Source organism: Carassius carassius, chromosome 37 (assembly GCF_963082965.1).
Source record: "Carassius carassius chromosome 37, fCarCar2.1, whole genome shotgun sequence".
Lineage (NCBI taxonomy): Eukaryota > Metazoa > Chordata > Actinopteri > Cypriniformes > Cyprinidae > Carassius > Carassius carassius.
In genome coordinates, this window is record NC_081791.1 from 7,699,744 (window position 1) to 7,719,299 (window position 19,556).

Consider the following 19,556-nt stretch of genomic DNA (forward strand, 5'->3'; position numbering starts at 1 on the left):
GGAGTAAAAACTGCTTATTTTAAATTATAATTGAGCTATTTTAAAATTGATTAACATTTCAAAATATTACTGTTTTACTGTATTAAATAAATTAAATAAATGCAGCCTTGGTCAATTTAAGAGACTTCTTCTAAAAATGTTTTAATTTTTTTAATCATACACCAAACTTCTGATCCGTAGTGTACATTGCAGATATTTTGGAGAAATGTGTGACAGTGAGGCTAAACCATGGAAAGCTGAATGTTTATTGAAAGTGAAAAGTGAAAGTGAAGTGACATTCAGCCAAGTATGGTGACCCATACTCAGAATTTGTGCTCTGCATTTAACCCATCCGAAATGCGCACACACACAGAGCAGTGATAACACACACACACACTGTGAGCACACACCCGGAGCAGTGGGCAGCCATTTATGCTGCGGCGCCCGGGGAGCAGTTGGGGGTTCGGTGCCTTGCTCAAGGGCACCTAAGTCGTGGTATTGAAGGTGGAGAGAGAACTGTACATGCACTCCCCCCATTGGGGCTGTGTGTAACCTCATTTCAGAAATGATAATTATGCTAAACATCATTACACTTGTGTATAAAATGTAAGATCTGGATCACAACTATCATGTGTTATTTGGCTAGATCAGGTGGACCATCTCCTTACATACTATGGCATTTCTATAAGGTCATTTGTCATGGTTTTTAACTGAGGAGGTGGTGTCAGTATGCTGGCAGATGCATCATACGACTGCATGATCGAGGCCCATGTTTCGATATGCTCTTGTTTTGTGCCATTGTGCTAAAATCATTTAGTAAACCCACATCTGGTTTCTTTTGGAGAGTTAATGTCTTTATAAATGGTTGCCATGAAATAATGGCAGCATTTGTTAGTGGATGTGAATGACAGCAGTGGCATCTGGAACTGTATTAGCCACCCTTGACATTTCAGGGCATCCTGTATAAAGTTACACATTCTGCATTGAGCACCATTGCTAATCGATCTCAAATGATTCCTGGAGTTTGAAGTCAGAGCTTGATGAAAGTCCTGTGATCTAACCATTTATTAATAATCAGCTGTGGCCATACAACTCATTAAAAATCTGCCCAAATTAGCCCAAAATAAATAAATGCAAAGGCATATGTTGTTTGTGTGTCAGAAATGTTCTTTTGCTCAAGTATTTATGATTTTAATTTAAATGTAAAGTTTTCATTCCTTTTGGTGGCCATTCAGCTGTATATTTTCATATATAAAAGCCCATTTTAAGTGTGTGAGAAAAATATGAAGTTCATTACTGAGCAAACAACACCCACAAGTGGCTATTTTATTTTCATAACACTAAAGCAAAATGTTAAAACGGCAAAAAGTTGACAGCATAACTGAGATTGATATTCATAAATGTATTTTTTTTTTCTTACTGTTACTACTGTTGCTATAAATAATAGAATGGAATAGTAATGTTATAAAACCTAATAAATGTGAATGTTTATAAAAATACTAATATTAAAAATAATATAGAAATATTGTTATATTTTAACTAAGACAGCCCTAAAATACATTTAGTAAAATCCTTTATTTTTTTTCTCTTATATTGTCTAGAATTCTTTTTGTTGCATTTTAGTTCACCAGCAAAAACATGGGCTCATAAGACATTACCAAATTTCACGGGGTCTTTAAAAACAGAAGTACACTAATAATCTAGAGCGCTGTCCCAATGCTAGTAGTATGTTAGTATTCAGCACTTTGCATTAAAACAATGAAACTTTCCATCTGAAGCAGCACAGTTTAATATATCAGTTTCACTCTGTGTTGAGGAACCTTAACCATCTCACACTGCTTGCATGTTTTTAATTTCTTTTCACTTCGGCCACGTGCTGCTGTAATGTGTGTTGCACTTCTATCTTGCGTCTTCTCCACTTGCTCTCTGTCTCTAGTGAAAACAGGAGTGTGAAGAGCTTTGTGAGGGTTTGTGCCATGGAGGGACTCGGCGGGAAGACAGCAGAGACGTGCCCATTCAGATTAGAGGAGGTCATCACGTGTCTCTCAGACAGATCTCTGCCTCCGTGCTGTTCATGGTGAACTTGCGCAGGTATAAAACTGATCAGACTCAGCATCCTTTGCAAAAGACAGGAGACAGTTATTATTTTTAAATTTAATTTCCACAATGCTAGCATTAACAGTTAGCAGAATGTTTTATTTTTTTATTGTGTGCTTACATATCTCCAAAGGCTTTTCTTGTGGAGGACAGTACAATTTTGAGTATAAAAATCATGAAGATTTTAATACCGTGCCAGAGCCAGTATGCCACAGTCATAGCGTTAGTGATCCATTTCTGATATCTGCAAAACCACAAATCACAAGTGTAAGAGCAGCGTAAGAATTTTGCCTTTTAAAATAAAAACCTTGTAGGTCAGGGATGTCCAAAGTCCAGCACGCGGTAAACTGACCCTTTGCAAAGAATGCCCCGCTTTGTTACTGCGGTGTATTAAATTTATAGAGAATTTTATTAAATTATTAATGTAGTCATGTATGAAGGGAGTGTAATAAACAGGCCAAATTACAGATATTTTTGTTATGAGCTAGCTGTTTTGTGCTTTTGTATTCATATTAAATACATTTGTTTCTATACCACAGAAACCTTTTTCTATTATTAATATTTATTTTTATTATTTCATGGTACGGAGGTGCCAAGTGTGATTTTACCTGTGATCTTCATAATCTAAATGCATGATACTGTGGAAGGGCAGTGTTTAATTTTTGTAGGGATTTTAGTAGAGTTCTAACTCAGTAAGAATATTACATTTTAATCTTTAAAAACAATGAAAATTTTTAAAGATCTTGTCTATTCCTGTTTTAGGCTCTGTGTATTATAATTTTTTAGCTTTTCATTTTCACTTTTATGCTTTTAAAGGAAACTAGTGATGTATCAAAATGGATTTTATACTGAAATCAATGTTTGTTAAATATTTTTTTTCCTTATAACAAAAATAACTGAATATTTAAATACAATAAAGCAATACACAGAAATGTATAAAGTTAAAAATTTTACACAGATGAAAGTGCAAAAGTATTATAAAGTGCAACAGGTAGCCTATCACTTTACAATAAGATCTCATTATTTAACCTTAGTTAATGCATTAACATTCACAATGAGCAATATTCGCTACAGAATTTATTAATCTGTTAAAAAATACAAGTCTTAGTTCATGTTAGCACATTAAATAACAGTTGCAACTTCTGATTTTAACAACGTGTTATTAAATGTAAAAAAAAAAAAAAAAAAAAAAAAAAAAAAAAAGGTTTGAGAATAAATAGCTATTCTATGAATGAAAGCACGTTCATCTGGATGGCGCGCACATTCACTCTCTGAGCTGAGCAGCAAAAATGCAGCCGTTACCCCAGAAACCCGTAAACAAAGCTGCTGCGTATGAAGGCAGAGGTATGTATTACTTACTATTGGAGAAAATGTTACGGCTAACTTGGATCACAAGTGCCAATCACATTACAGCCTTGACGTCATTGAATTTCAGAGTTGAGCAAAACTCAATCACTGTTTGGGGATCTCATAGGAGTGAATGAGAAGTGCCGTAAACTGAATCTCAAACAGTAAGTGACTTCTCATATAAAATGGCATTTCTTTCATGGTAAACTCTAAACATAATTTAACAATTTAACATGTTGAAGATTAGCATAGGCTGTTGATTCATTAAATGATTAGCCATTTCCTCTAAAAGCTGTTTATTCAGCGTAGTGAAGCCTCTCCTCCATTGACATCCATAAAAAATTAAATAAAAAAACAGCCTCTGGATTACTTTCCCACATACTGCCAGACCAGAAGCGTTAGCTTAACTGTTAACGCTTTTTCGGCTAATAGTTGCAGACTTGCCTTCTAGTGGCTTTGTTCTAGCCTTAACCGGACACTGCACTGTTCACTGGGTTTCCAGGGTAACTGCTGGATTTCTGCTGTTTAGCGCCATCTGCTGTCAGAGAGTGAATGTGCTTTCATTCAGAGCGTCTCCTTCACGCACACCGCTGTGTGCTTCTCATGCGTGCTCGTTTACGTCAGAGAGCACACACGTCTTTGACGTAGCATACAGCAGTGTTGTGTGTTGTGACCCATCGATGGGAAAAGTATTCTTAAAATGCATTTAAGATTCGGAATAATTTGTAATAAATAATTATTCTCAGTATTTTGAAGTGCCCACGATTACAATATTGTGAATATTCATTACCGTGATCTATAGGGAACACATATACACTATGGCTGTAATAAAGTTGTTTTCATATTCACATTAGTTAATAAACACAACAGATTAAGTAAGAATACAACAAATATGTAAATTAGCACATGTACTAAAGTTATCACCATCTGTAGCATTAGCGTTAAGTTATTTTGTGATTACGTGAGACATGATACACACTTACAAATCTGTACTGTTTCTGTCAACACCTTCTGATGTTCATTCATGTTTATTTTGTTACATAACTGAAGACAGGGGCTTCCCCCACTTTTAATATCACGGAAATTCGTCCCCCGCACTTTTTCGGTCAAGTGTGTTCGCATAGAGGTTTTAATTAAATAAAGATTTAAACTCAAAGAGACAGGATAGTCTGCGCATGACCTGATATTTTATTCGGACCCAGAAGACGAGATGAACATCACGGAGCGCTAAACACTCTTATTAGTGTGTGTTTCATTCATCCTCGAAGCTGGAGGGCGCTCTCGCGCAGAAAGTCATAACAGGAAACTCCTAATATGGACAAAAGCGTCCAGCTATGCTGTGTGAAAACATTGTTTTCACAGAAAAACATTTTGGAAACACAAACACATTATTATTACAAGAAACCATTATGCCTTATTATGTAATAAAAAAAGTGTTTGTAGTATTTAAACAGATCATTATTATTTGTTATTGTCCAGCAGTTATAGATTTCTAAGCCAATTATAAGCCTGAAGTTAGAGAAAAATTAAAGTTGCCTATACACTACCAATCAAACGTTTTTGAACAGTAAGCTTGTTAATGTTTTTTAAAGAAGTCTCTTCTGTTCAACAAACCTGCTCCAAAGTACAGCAAGACAATAACTGATTTCTATTTGAATATATTTCAAAATGTAATTTATTGAGATTTCAAAGCTGAATTTTTTGCATCATTACTCCATTCACATGATCCTCCAGAAATAATTCTGATATTCTGATTTACTGCTCAAAACAAAAACTCTTAAGCTTTTGAATGATATAGTGCATAATGTTGCAAAAGCTTTTGTTTCAAATAAATGCTGATCTTTGGATCCTTTCTATTCATAAAAGAATACTGAAAAAAATGTACTCATATGTTTTAAATAATGATAATCAGCAAATCAGCATATTAGAATGATTTCTGAAGTATGAGACACTGAAGACTGGAGTAATGATGCTGAAAATACAGCTTGGATCACAGGAATAAGTTACATTTGAAAATATATTCACATAGAAAACAGTTATTTTAAATAGTAAAAATATTTCACAATATTACTGCTTTTGCTGTATTCTGGATCAAATAAATGCAGGCTTGGTGAGCAGAAGAGACTTCTTTAAAAACAGAAAAAATCTTACTGTTTTAAAACTGTTGACTGGTAGGCTATATATTACAGAAATTTTATATTGTAATGTTTTATATTATATTGTAATCGTTTATATATAGTATATATATATAATGTAATTTCTGTCCCCCTCACTTCTGAAAAGATGGCTACGCCCCTGACTGAAGAGATGATCGGTTCATGCACCACACGTTAATTGTTTACACTATGTAGTGAAATTTTACATTTACAGAATTTGAAAGCTGGGACTTTGTTTCATATCTAATTTCTGTTTCCGTTAGAACAGAAAATTCTCCAACGGATGACTATTTTCAGTGCATTACTAAACATTTTCTGAAATAAACTATAATTAGATCAGTACCTGTCCCATAAGGTGGTGGCACTCCAGATTGGCAGTGTGAAGAGTAAGAGCAGGTATGAGAGCATCCGCTGAGGTAAAGCCACATCCGAATCACTCACAATCTCCAGCTGCCCCACCATATTACCCAACAGCACTAAAACAGAGAATACGAGACTGGTTCACTTCTGGATCGAATCCTCCACTATCAGGAGTGTAAACGGTACACTACAGTACCTCCCTGAACCTCTGCTGGTGAGTTCTTCTGTACTGTCGGCTCTTGACGAGATGGACTCGCGGATGAACAAACTCCATTGACTGCAGGTGTTCCAGGGCAGTTTTGATGGGATTCCTCTTCCTCTGCACGATCAGACTGTGTCAGCATCCAGTGACCTGAGCTCACTGAATCATCAGACGCATCAGACTCCCTTCTCTGTTGAGGATACAGCGGCAGTGCATCTGTCGAAGTGTGAGAGACAGCGCCAGTTAAAGCAAGTGGACAGAACTAAAATCTTACTTCTAAATGCTGACTGGTCACTACAGTGTTCAAAATATGCTGCAATACAGTCTGTCCAAAATTGTCTCGTACTAATTAATATTTTTCTAAACAATGTGATGTCAATAGTGTTCACAGGTACCACACTCTTCAAAAGTTTGGGGTTGGCAAGAATTTTGGAAGTTTTTGTCTCCTGTGCTCACCAAGACTGCATTTCTTTGAGCAAGAATACAGTTATAAAGTGAAATATTATAACAATTTAAAATAACTGTTATCTATTTTTGGAGTAGCATAATTACTCCAGTCTTCAGTGTCACATGATCCTTCATGAATCATTCTAATATGCTGATTTGCTGCTCAACAAACATCTATTATTATCAATAATAATATTTATAAATATCACTAAATATATTCTTATCATTTTATGTTTTTCGTACATCTATACATTTTGGAGAAATTCTCAGATGAATGGAAAGTTCAGAAGTTCCGATTTTAAATATATAGCAATCTTCTGTAACAATGTAAAAAACATCAACAACCAACCAGTGAACCCCAATGGGATCTTACCTACCCCATCATTAGTTGGTTTGTATCAATCTTACCAAATGCAAAAAAGTAAGTGTACACATACCTATGAGTACTTCAACTTTAAATGTAAATGAATAATAATAATGATAGTAATAAAAATCTGATGAAATCTCACTGCTCTGCTGCAGGAAGTACACGGTATCTTGGTATCCACTGTAGAAAGCCCTCTTCAGAATCTGACAATCAACAATAAATGCAGTTAATAATGACGTCATCATTTATTCACCCATATTACGCTATAAAAAAATTAAGATTTCTCAAAGTTGCAAATATTTGAGGAAATACTTCTTCAGTCTTTTCACGCTTAATTGAATGTGGTACCTACTGTTTCTTTGTAAATATTTGTTAAAAATATCAGAGTGAAATAATTTCAATGATTAAACCATACACTTTTTTGGTCTTTTTTTTTTTAAAGAGCCAAAAAAAGTTACACCATGTTTAAGCTCTTTGTTTCTATCCAGGTGTTCAGGTTTGTTTACTCTGAAACAGAAAAAAGCACCATAGCCGTCTATGTGTCTGTGTCAGGACACGGTCACAGATCTCACCCTCCAGTCCCGAGGAAACAAGGCGTCCACCAGCCTGATGAAGTTGGTGACGGAGCACTGGAAGGAGAGCTGCTGGATGATGGCATCGCACAGGATGGTGGAGGTATCAAACGGACAGATGTCCATGTTTCCAGCAAACGGTGAGATGGTGAGGGTGGGAGAGGAATCCTCGAAGGGCTGGATGTTTGTGAAACCTCCATCCATATAGTGCTGGGAATATACAGAGGCGTTGTGTTCATAGCTTATTCTGGGCTGACTGTTGGTTTAGTGTATTTCTGTAGTTTTTAGCGACTTTACTCACCTCACCTTTATACTGCGGTGGGATCACTCCAGAATATACAGGGACAAAACAACTACACAAAAGTGCCTTAGAGATTGTAACAAGGCCATTTAAAGAAAAAACGAAAGAGAAAGAAAACAACAGAGTTGGACGTTTATTACAAACATGATTTCATCATCAACAAATAAGCCCAAGTGATGAATTTAAGTTAGCTCTTCCTCTTTCTTGAAAGGAAGTGCTGCATGCATGCGTTCAGGATTTTCAAAGAAAACACAATTTCATAGCTATTACTAGGATGTGCAATATCATCCTTCTGCTTTCTAAAGTTTCAATGCCTTTAATTCAAACTGATAAAGTTTGAGCGTTCTTTCATAAAGGTAGGTTATTGTGTTTATTTTAGTAGTTTCCATGAAATAATCTAAAGTGAGTACTATTTACTTTTTACTCCTTTTCTGTTGGTTTAAATACTGTACATCAGTTTGGTAAGTTGTTAACAAAGGATAATGAAACATCTGACTCTTTGCATATGAGCTAATTAAACAATAATCATTTGTGCATATGTTTTTACAATGCAGAGACTACAGTTTATAAACTATGAATAAACTACAATAGATTGCAAATGATTTATTAGTGCTTTGGTACTGTATATGTTACTCTGAATGAACGTCATAATGCTTACTTTAATAAGCTCATCGCTGGAATTAAATTCTGTCACGATGAGGTTTTTTCCATCAGAGATGCGAGTCATGGAGATGTGCAGACGGCCGCTGGCCAGAGTGTGTGCGTTATCAGGCAGACAGCGCTGCAGTGTGACCTCCAGCCACCGGAAAATATCCACCGAGGGACTGAGAAGACCGAGAGGATGCTGTTGGGTAAATCGCACAAACTCCAAAAGCTGGTCTCGAACATGTCCTGTGAGAAGAAAGAGTTGTTTTTAATTACTACTGACTCAATTGTAAGCCATGATTCTTCAATCCAAGTGACTAACAGCACATTTCAGGTTTTTTAACTGCTTACAAAACTTTGCATCTTTTTTCCAAAACTTTCAGTCAAATGCTGAGAATTAGTTTATGGTTTGGCAGGTTTGGTGTGTGGTTCTGGTGTTTTTGAGTGACAGTTTTCAGAAATGTGTGACAAGTAAAGATTTTGTGTGTAAGCAGCTGAAAAAAAAACTGTAAACCCAGCAGCAATCTGGTCCTGTTGAGGTGGGATTTGAACCTACAATCTTTACAGTAAGTAAAATACTAAGTCTTAGTTATGAATAGAAAGATCTCAGATTACCGAGACTGGAGCCACAGACGACCGCTGCAGCGACCAGGGAACCAGCAGACGCGCCGTAGACCCTCGGAGCTCCTCGCAGGATCCAGGCGGCGTTATCCAAAAGACTCTGCGCGGCACCGAGCTGGTATGTAGCTAGGAAGCCAGACCCGCCGAAAGATAAAGAGAGGTTCTCATTTTGAGACAGAATGCATAACTGTGATGACATGACTAGAATCATTTCAGATGCTATGAGTTCAGCAGCTAACTTTGAGCTGACTTTAAATGTGAAGCATCAGCACAACATATTAATACAGACGGTCACAGTGTTGTTAAATCAAAAAGATTTTTTACAAAACCACAGAAGTCCCCCCCCGGGACACTGTGAATGATGTGAAGCCACCAAGGAGATCCCATTCTCAAATCAATTCCTCACTTCGTGATGTCTAATGTAGGCCTGTTATTTGTGTGTCTATGCTCTTTCAGAGGTAATGTATTATTGTTGTCCTTAGAGCAGTCATATGCTTGACATTTAGTCTTAAAACGAGCAGTCATGAGAGATTAGCTAACCCAATTGTAGATTTCAAGCACACATGCCTACAGGAAGAACTAAACCTAGAAGAGCTATGAATCACTAGATCTAAAAGTCATCAACTTCCTCTTCTAAAACTTGTTATATAAAATAATTTAAAATGTACCTACAGTACCATTCACACACTACGGTTAGGGTTGATTTACCGTTAGTAATGTAATAAGCCAGTGATGTGTCACTTCCCCCAGCTGAATGGACTGCTTCAAGGTGATTCTCAACAGTTTTGACTCAAAGGCCCCATTGGTCACAGCAATATGCAAAGGTCCAATGACTTTTCCAGTTGATCATGATTTGGTGGATGAGGATTAAGCCCGATAAAATATTTTACAGCTTTCCATAACCAGAAACAATCTATTCTATTTTTATATATATTTCTATGTTTATATATATATATATATATATATATATATATATATATATATATATATATACACAGTACAGACCAAAAGTTTGGACACACCTTCTCATTCAAAGAGTTTTCTTTATTTTCATGACTATGAAAATTGTAGATTCACACTGAAGGCATCAAAACTATGAATTAACACATGTGGAATTATATATGGAATTATATACATAACAAAAAAGTGTGAAACAACTGAAAATATGTCATATTCTAGGTTCTTCAAAGTAGCCACCTTTTGCTTTGATTACTGCTTTGCACACTCTTGGCATTCTCTTGATGAGCTTCAAGAGGTAGTCACCTGAAATGGTCTTCCAACAGTCTTGAAGGAGTTCCCCGAGAGATGCTTAGCACTTGTTGGCCCTTTTGCCTTCTGTCTGCGGTCCAGCTCACCCCTAAACCATCTCGATTGGGTTCAGGTCCGGTGACTGTGGAGGCCAGGTCATCTGGAGCAGCACCCCATCACTCTCCTTCTTGGTCAAATAGCCCTTGATGCCTTCAGTGTGACTCTACAATTTTCATAGTTATGAAAATAAAGAAAACTCTTCGAATGAGAAGGTGTGTCCAAACTTTTGGTCTGTACTGTATATATATATATTTATATATATATATAAATGACATTTCTAGGTCTAGGAATCAAACTTTTATAAACTTACGTATAGGTTTTACAAGAAAGTGGGAGCTCTGGTTCTTAAAAAAAAAAATAATAATAAAAATCTAAATTGTAGAGGAGGTAAATTGAAATAAGAAATATATTAATTTGTTTATTGCTTTCTTTTAATAGTTGTTTTTTCTTAATTACATTTTTTACATTATTTATTTGCTGACACCTCAAAGTGGGTCCTATGTCCATGGTATTTCATAGCATTGACCCATGCATCAACATTTTTCTAATTATTATTCATGTAGATTTTATTAGATAAAATGAAATATTTGTACTTAATAAACAATTATTTGTCATACAGGAATATTTACTATAAGTGAACTGCAAATAGTACTGAAAGAAATGATCAAATATAATGTGATCAGATATAAAATCGATACTTTTCGACCTAAAAAAAGTTCATTAGAATCTTATTTGTCAACTCCCTTTATACGGTTATTAGTTTATTCATGAATTCACATATTTCATTCTGTAGATTATTAATATATTTGATTAAGGGTATAAATCAACCATGTAATACAGTAATGCAGTTTTACAACCTGAGAGAAAATTTCATATCAACTCTAATAATCAACTATGAGATTCAATCAGAATTGTTGTGTTGAGAAATTAGTGTCGCTTAGCTTTTAACACATACTAACAGCCCACAACTGCACACTACTATCCTGAGTCAAAACCATGTGGTCTGAGCGTCTCCTGAAATATTACTGAGTCCTGAGGAACCTCTGGGATATCAGCCATCTCTGGTGCTGCTGATGACTTTGCACATCGTGCTGCATTGGATGTTCACTCTGACAGAAGATCAGATCTGGGTTTCCCATTCTAAAAAGTCTGGATAATGAAATACTAAGGCTGATCCTGGATCAGAACGAGGGAGTGAATGTTATGGGATTGGTGATATGCTGAAGTTGTGGTCAGAGCTGGGGCTCATGGTAGCAGGAGTCGATACAGGTGATACTTCCAGAGCGTCTTCTCTGTAGTCAGGAGATGCAGGACTGTCAGGAGACTCTGGCGGTTCTGTGCGGTCTGACCTGCCTTGCATGATTTCCCCAGGGGTCTTCAGAAACCTACAGCACAGAGGGAGTGTTTAAAAACATAAGAACAAGATCATTCAAGTCGGAATATTTTTCTATTTGAGATCACAATGTCCAGTTTAACACAATGAACAGTTTAAGCTCCCCTTTGTGTGAAACGTCCTTGTTAATGAAAAAGAATGTCTCTTTTCAAAGATTTTGCTTCAGAATTTATCACCTATGATCATGAATGATGAAGCACTATTTAATGTGATGTGATGTGTGTGTATATATTATATTATATTATATTATATTATATTACACACACACACACACACACACACACACACACACACACACACACACACACACACACACAAGGACTACTGATGGAGTTGCAGTTTAGTATATTTGCAATATATTCATTTTAGAAATATAATTGAAAACACTACAGTTAAATTATAATCAAGTATTTTACATGTGCTGTATAATGTTGTCTAAAGCAAAATAAGAACATTTATTTAAAATGTACTTTAAAGTAAAGTGTTTGACAATATTACAAACTGTGCTTTTGTAAAATTGTATTTAAGTGTGTTAAGCTGCGTTTCTCGATAATGTTTGATCTTACTGCTTAAAAGTGTTTTCTACAAGTCATTTTATGAACGTTCGTTATTGTTACATGTGTGTTCCCAAAAATGTACCTAACACAGTCACATGAAGCGGTACTTTAAGTGCTACTTAGGAGTCGCTATGCGTTTGTCAAGTGCTGAAATGTCAGTTTATAGAATGGCTTGTAATTGTAGTACATGCTCGTTTATTGAACTGTTAATCTAATGCTGCGTTCCAGACAGCTCGAATATTATATATTATTTGATATAAAAGTTATAAGTGTAATATTAATCTACTATAGATAATAATATATATTATAGCATATAATATCTGTTGAGACGTTTATTTCCTGATTCAATTTCCCAGTCTTTGAAGCATATTTCCTACATTACTTCTTTTATTATTATTATTATTATTATTATTATTACAAATTTTTTTGGGTTCAGTCATTTAATTTAGATGTGTATCTTTATTTTGTTGTTGTTGTTTTCTGCCCTTTTGAATTATTTCATTTATAAATTAATTTAAACAAACAAACAAAAAAAAGAGTAATAAAGTGTACTATAAAGTACAATCAAAAGCTTTAATTACAATCACATTGCACTTGAATAAAGTTTAAAGTGTAATCTGCCGATTGTCCTGCAGGTGACCTCATAATTTTGTCTTCTTATGATGCATGTAGGGATTTATGATTTACTCTAGAGCACTCATGGATCTACGAACATTTTCAAGTACTACTTAAGTCATGATGGTTTTGGGATACGGTCCGCACAACCGTTTCGTGCAATCGTTTTTACGATCAACTTAAACTTACGATGCTTTTAGGAAACGCAGCCCAGGACAGTGTACTCCAGTGATGCCAAGTTTACAGTTTTCCAACGGAATTGGGGGACTTTAATACTTTAGCCGTGGGATGTTTTCACGTCTGTGAAGTGACCCCAATAACATGATATTATGTTATTATACAGAATACGATTTATGGGTGAGTTTTGTTGTGAAAACCTGGCAACCTTGGTGAACTCTCTTTCAGTACAATAACTAGCCTTTTATTTGATTTCTGGTAAAATAGTTATTACAAGAACTGTTTTGTAAATTATTCTTTTAAAATTTAAATACACTTAAATGCACTTTCATTATAATCAAGTAAGTTTTTTTATCAAAGGGTACAGCTCCTCTATCATAAATAAATGGAATTATACAGGAATTATATCGCCATCACCACCAACTAATGAAAGAAAAACCAAACCACCTGACTACTACATTAGAGTATAAAAAAAATATACAAATATGCATTAAATGCTTTCCGAGTGCCTCCACTCACCGGAAGAGCAGCCTCTGGCCTGTCTCTTTCTTGATAATGTTGAGCTTGTAGTAATGACGTAATGCTCTGGACATTTTCTCATAGGTCATATTGGCCCTGTTCTGCAATAACAAACAAACAGACCCAGTTTTTATCGATCACACTTAAATCAATGAAGAAGTGAGCTGGTCTTGTCTGCTGCAGTACTTTGTGGTTGCCCCAGAGTCGTGCCAGTCCATTGGGATCCAACACTCTGAAGACCATGGCGTCTGGATCCTCCCAGCGAATGAAGGCCTCATACCTGCTGTCCGACAGCAGCTGGTACACATAGTCCCATAAGAGTTTGCAGTCTAACGAAAAGATGGAATAGTAACAGGCATGTTTCTTTATGATTTTTGACACACAGTACTTTTGAACAACGTCTGATATAGTTTTTCATGTTAATACCAGTTTACAGTGTCTGAAGCAACATAGATGAGCACCTGCAATCTTTCCATTGGCCTCCGAGGTTTGTGTGGTGTTTGCAGGTCTTGTGGGTTTATTGGACAGGTTGAGAGGCTCATTTGTACGGTAAACATTTACTGGTTGTCTGGTTTTGTCTGGCAATGTCTGTTGATTATTTTCCTTGGAAGAATGATGTGAAATCTCTGCAAAATGTGAAATAAAAGGAGACTCATAAAATCTCTAGGGTGAAATGGTTGAAGTTTTTAAATTCCCGTATCAAAATCTTGAATCAGTCAGGAAGCCAGGATCCTCTAGGGGCCACAGAACATTTTTAAAAAGTTTTAACGTACAGTTCTACACTTCCATTTTAACATTCTATTACAAAAGTGTGTGCATTTTTTATGAAGCCCCAAGAATATGACATGCCGATGAAATAAAATAGATATTGTGGCCACAAATTTGCTTCCATGATGTATCTATGTTGTCAACAATCGTGGCCAGGATTGTCGCCTCATTTTAGGTAAATTGTGGCAATATTTTAGTCATTTGTAAAACTATTAGCTTTTATCAGTTGTTTGGACTCATTCTGATGGCACCCATTCACTACAGAGCATCCATTGGTGAGCAAGTGACATAATGCTACGTTTCTACAAATCTGCTCTGATGAAAAACAATCTCATCTCTGTCTTGGCTGGCCTGAGAGTTAATACATTTTCAGCAAGTTTGGGTGAGCTCTACCCTCGTGACTTTCTGGAGTCAATAAATACGGTTTAAGCCCTGACCTCTGTGCATGCCATGTGAATGCTCAGGGTCAGCAGACAGAGGTTTCTTCTCCTGGCTCTGATCTGTGCTGCATCCAGCTTTTAACACCCAGGAGTTTGTATTTACTGGACAAACAGGAACATGTGTGTTAGAGGAAACATAAGGACCTGCAAGACAACTCATCAAATGCTATTTATTTATTGCAAAACCATTCATTTTATTTATAACATTACATGGAAAGAGGGCAAATATGAAAGTAATGTATTGTGTACTATTGTTTGAATGGAGGTAGGTCTAATTTAGCCACACCTACAGGCAACAGCTCTAGCTGCTTTACAACCAGGAAATTCCCTCCTGAATAAATAAAAGGGCATTATTTAACCACCACGAAGCAGATCAGTGTGCTTCCCATCAGTATCAGTTATAAAGGACTTGCTATAAAATACTGATATAAAGTGTTCAGAACTATGATATGCAGAATGTTGTCATTTATAAGGACTACACAGCATGCCGGAGCAAAAACAGTCGCTTGGTTCCTTCAACTGTGTGTTTGCTACAAGCTTCAGCAAGCCATTTCATTTACTCTCTGGCAACTATTCAAATAGGAAGTCAGACTTAATCAAAATGCCCATAATAAAGGAACAAGGAAAACTTTTAACTTACTCTAAAATTCTGTAAATGTAAACCTAAATAACCAAATGAATAATTGTATGAAAATATGCATGCGATCAAATAATACATGCATGACTGTTTCAAATGGATAAATTTGATTGCATTTAAGACTTTAGCTTAACATTTTCAATTTTATGAATAATAGATTGTTATGAACCACCCTGTCAAATCACCTGTAGTCCCGTGCGAGTTGGGCGTCTGATGTGACTGTGTGTTGGAGCTGGACAGTGGACTGAAGATCGCACATCTCCTCTGCTGCTTCACATGTTGAAGGAGTTCATACAGAACATCACCTGTTCACAGCAGTTGCCATTTACAGAGCACAGTTATCATGACAGCTATGGATAAAACTGATAACTAGAATTAATTTCAGTATCACACACCAGAGCTGGGACAGCGAAGACGGAAGTCCTCTTTGGTGAGAAGACAAAGTGCCTTTCCATTCATCTCAAATTTTTGGTGGTCCGCACGTCGCAGAGAATATTCCCTCTGAGCCCAGCGCAACCAGAGATTCACGTCCTCCTTATTCCACAAAGATGGATTGATGCCTTACATTACACCCATAAAACACAGTGTTAGTTCACCCAAAAATGTAGACAGTCAGCATTTATACATTCTCATGTCATTCCAAATTTGTACGAATGTGTTTATTTTATGCTCATTTTATGGGCATTTTAGAGAATAATGATTAAGGTGTAATGGACACGGCTACATAAAAACACCATTCAAGCACTAAATACTTGATTTCCTATACTTTGTGACATATTAAGCCCTTTTTAGAGCAAAATTTTGGCCATAATTTGGTGAACATTGCCTTTGTATGTGCATTTGTGCATATTCCAAACTGATGTGATGTAAAACTGATGTGATGCACTGATGCTTATTCAAAACTGATGTGATGTAAAACTGATGTGATGCACTAATGCTTATTCAAAACTGATGTGATGTAAAACTGATGTGATACACTCATGCATATTCCAAACTGATGTGATGTAAAACTGATGTGATACACTCATGCATATTCAAAACTGATGTGATGTAAAACTGATGTGATGAACTCATGCATATTCAAAACTGATGTGATGTAAAACTGATGTGATACACTCATGCACATTCCAAACTGATGTGATGTAAAACTGATGTGATACACTCATGCATATTCAAAACTGATGTGATGTAAAACTGATGTGATACAATCATGCACATTCCAAACTGATGTGATGTAAAACTGATGTGATACACTCATGCATATTCAAAACTGATGTGATGTAAAACTGATGTGATACACTCATGCATATTCAAAACTGATGTGATGTAAAACTGATGTGATGAACTCATGCATATTCAAAACTGATGTGATGTAAAACTGATGTGATGCACTAATGCTTATTCAAAACTGATGTGATGTAAAACTGATGTGATACACTCATGCATATTCAAAACTGATGTGATGTAAAACTGATGTGATGAACTCATGCATATTCAAAACTGATGTGATGTAAAACTGATGTGATGAACTCATGCATATTCAAAACTGATGTGATGTAAAACTGATGTGATACAATCATGCATATTCCAAACTGATGTGATGTAAAACTGATGTGATACACTCATGCATATTCAAAACTGATGTGATGTAAAACTGATGTGATACACTCATGCATATTCAAAACTGATGTGATGTAATGCAGGCACGGGGTTTGAATATTTCCAAGTGTGCTAGTAGGTTTTGACTGAATAATGTCTGTCTATTCCTTTCAAAAAACTTTACATGGCTTTGGACTATAAGAAGACTTATTTGCAAAAATATATTGACAAAGGCTTCATGCTACTGTCATGGTGCTATTTGTCATTTAAAGCCGCTGGTCACATTGTGGAAAAGTGTACACATCTTTTGTGTTCTGTAGAAGAAGTCATGTTTGAAAGTGTATAATGTTGAGTACATTTGTTCTTTTATACACTTCGTTGTTATGATCTACTGTATAAGTTATTTATGTGGGGACATACATAGTCTTCCAGGTAGCTTGCAGAGTTCATCAGGCACCGTCTCGTACACGGAGGGAGAGCAAACTGAGGGTTCGTTCCCATTGCAGCTCTGCTGAAGCTTGGAAGGGAAAGCGGAAAGAAACATATCCATAATCCATGTTTTTAGTGACATATCATAAAGCATTTTTATGAATGAATCAAAAACTATACGATCACTCTTGCTGTATGAAAACAAACTGAAATCTCAATTCACACAGCAAAAGTGAAAGTAAATTTAAGACACACAACAGTTTTTATTTTCAGTTTTGCACTGTCACCTAAATTTTTAATAAAGTTTATTTGCATCAAAAAAATCATGGATATTTAACGTTTTTATGACATTTTAGAGGGTTTACAAAATAACAACATAAAAAGTTAGTTGAATATAATATTGCTAATGGTCAAGTGAGCAGTTTGAGGTGATTTTCATGTGATTAAAGTATTTTTCGTTTTGTGGCACTAATTTATGGCATTGACTTCTAATTCAAAGTCATTTATTTACTATAGCCCACTGTTATTTGGTGCTATGTTTATCACGGATCTTACCTTTATCAAAGGTGGCGGTGAGGAGGCGTCATTCATGTTCTGTAACCTTCAGGACTTCCCAAACTCAGAAATATTCACTACAGTATAAACACCTGATTACCGTATCAATAGCTGATCGATATATGCACCAAATACACAATGTGTTGTCGCGTAAAGTCGCAGTCTCGCACCGCAGAGTTTGTGTTTTCTGATTCGAATCGCTGCAATATTAAGAATCCTTCCGGGAAATGAAAGCGAAAGAGAACGGATCATGTGTGCACAGGAACCTCGCAAACACTACGGGGAAGAGATCGAGCCTGTGCTTCAGGTAGCCAATCTGGTATTTCCTGAAAGCCCAGAGAGATTCAATGCGCGTGAATTAAGCACAGTGGTAAAACTTTAAAAGTGCAATAAGAGCGAAACATTATGAACAACAAAGAACATTTACTTGACTCTCTGATAGCCTATTCAAAAAAAAAAAAAAAAAAAAAGATAGAAAAAAAGAAAGATTAGATTAGATTAGATTAGATTAGATTAGATTAGATTAGATTAGATTAGCTCTACGGTATTTATGTCGACAATTTTCTGTCGAGGCGCGTATATAAACTATACCCGATTGCACAAACATGGAAAATGTACGAATGGATGTTTTTTTTTTTTTATTATTGACATATTTATAGAACATTAACAAAAAAAGGCATTCGTAGTTTCAGATTTACAAACAAACCTGAGCGTACATACAGATATTACATCACAATATACATATTCTCAACAGCAGGCAAGTAAAAATTGAATGTACGAATGGATGTTAATGTCATAACTTCTCCAGTAATAAAAGTGGCCATATTATATTTTCTGCAGTTCTCCAGCTGTGATCCTTGGAGAGTCTTTGGCCATAGATCCATGTCTACTTGCAGGCAGTTATGTATAATTTTCTGTTAATTGGAACTTCTTAATTATACTTTCTAATTTGTAAAAAATTGTTTGCTGCACATCAAAAAAAAATATATTCTGTTCCTAGTCTCCCTGGTGTGGTCATAAATTAGATTTTGAATGGGAATATTCTTCAGAGATAGGAATTTCTAGGATATACCAATAACTGTGGCCATTGTTGTGTATTTGAGAAAAATATTAAAGGGATTTTCCTGCACTTTAACTAAAGTTTATATATTATTATTATTTTTTGTTTGGTACATTTTTGAAAGAAAGAACAAATTAATAAATAATTCACAATTATTTTCACATCCTTCTTTCATTACAAAGGGTATGAAGAATTTATATATATATAGGCAACGCCACGCCCCCTACAGAATTAGAGGACCAGAGAAGATGTATGACAATTGCAGTGTGAGTATCAAAATGTGAATCAATTCTTTTTTGTTCAACATTAAAAACAATTGTGATGCATGTCATTGGGAAGTTGATGTATAGCGAAGTTTGTGTGATTTGCTAAATATTCTTGAATACATACAGTCTTCATATATTA

At 35.6% G+C, this 19,556-nt stretch overlaps 2 protein-coding genes and 1 long non-coding RNA gene across 3 annotated transcripts; 1 reads left to right on the forward strand and 2 right to left on the reverse strand.

The window, feature by feature from the left end:
- Positions 1 to 1,752: 1,752 nt before the first annotated feature.
- On the reverse strand, positions 1,753 to 9,623 carry LOC132117673 (1-acylglycerol-3-phosphate O-acyltransferase Pnpla3-like). Its single transcript, XM_059526989.1, has 9 exons — positions 9,089 to 9,623; positions 8,487 to 8,719; positions 7,829 to 7,894; positions 7,528 to 7,737; positions 7,098 to 7,158; positions 6,136 to 6,357; positions 5,923 to 6,055; positions 2,198 to 2,320; positions 1,753 to 2,096 (listed from the first exon to the last, which is right to left on the reverse strand). The coding sequence occupies exons 1-9, from the start codon at positions 9,303 to 9,305 to the stop codon at positions 1,829 to 1,831; spliced, it is 1,533 nt and encodes a 510-aa protein (XP_059382972.1). The 5' UTR covers positions 9,306 to 9,623; the 3' UTR covers positions 1,753 to 1,828.
- Positions 6,046 to 7,571, forward strand: LOC132117674 (uncharacterized). The gene is made up of 3 exons (XR_009425818.1): positions 6,046 to 6,153; positions 6,223 to 6,365; positions 7,444 to 7,571. It is a non-coding gene; the product is annotated as an uncharacterized LOC132117674 (long non-coding RNA).
- A 1,881-nt stretch (positions 9,624 to 11,504) lies between the features above and the next one.
- On the reverse strand, positions 11,505 to 18,392 carry LOC132117675 (transcription factor ETV6-like). Its single transcript, XM_059526991.1, has 9 exons — positions 18,092 to 18,392; positions 17,528 to 17,624; positions 15,904 to 16,068; positions 15,694 to 15,813; positions 14,869 to 14,973; positions 14,125 to 14,289; positions 13,850 to 13,992; positions 13,664 to 13,764; positions 11,505 to 11,787 (listed from the first exon to the last, which is right to left on the reverse strand). Exons 1-9 carry the CDS (start codon positions 18,125 to 18,127, stop codon positions 11,604 to 11,606), a joined length of 1,116 nt encoding a protein of 371 aa, XP_059382974.1. The 5' UTR covers positions 18,128 to 18,392; the 3' UTR covers positions 11,505 to 11,603.
- Positions 18,393 to 19,556: the final 1,164 nt, after the last annotated feature.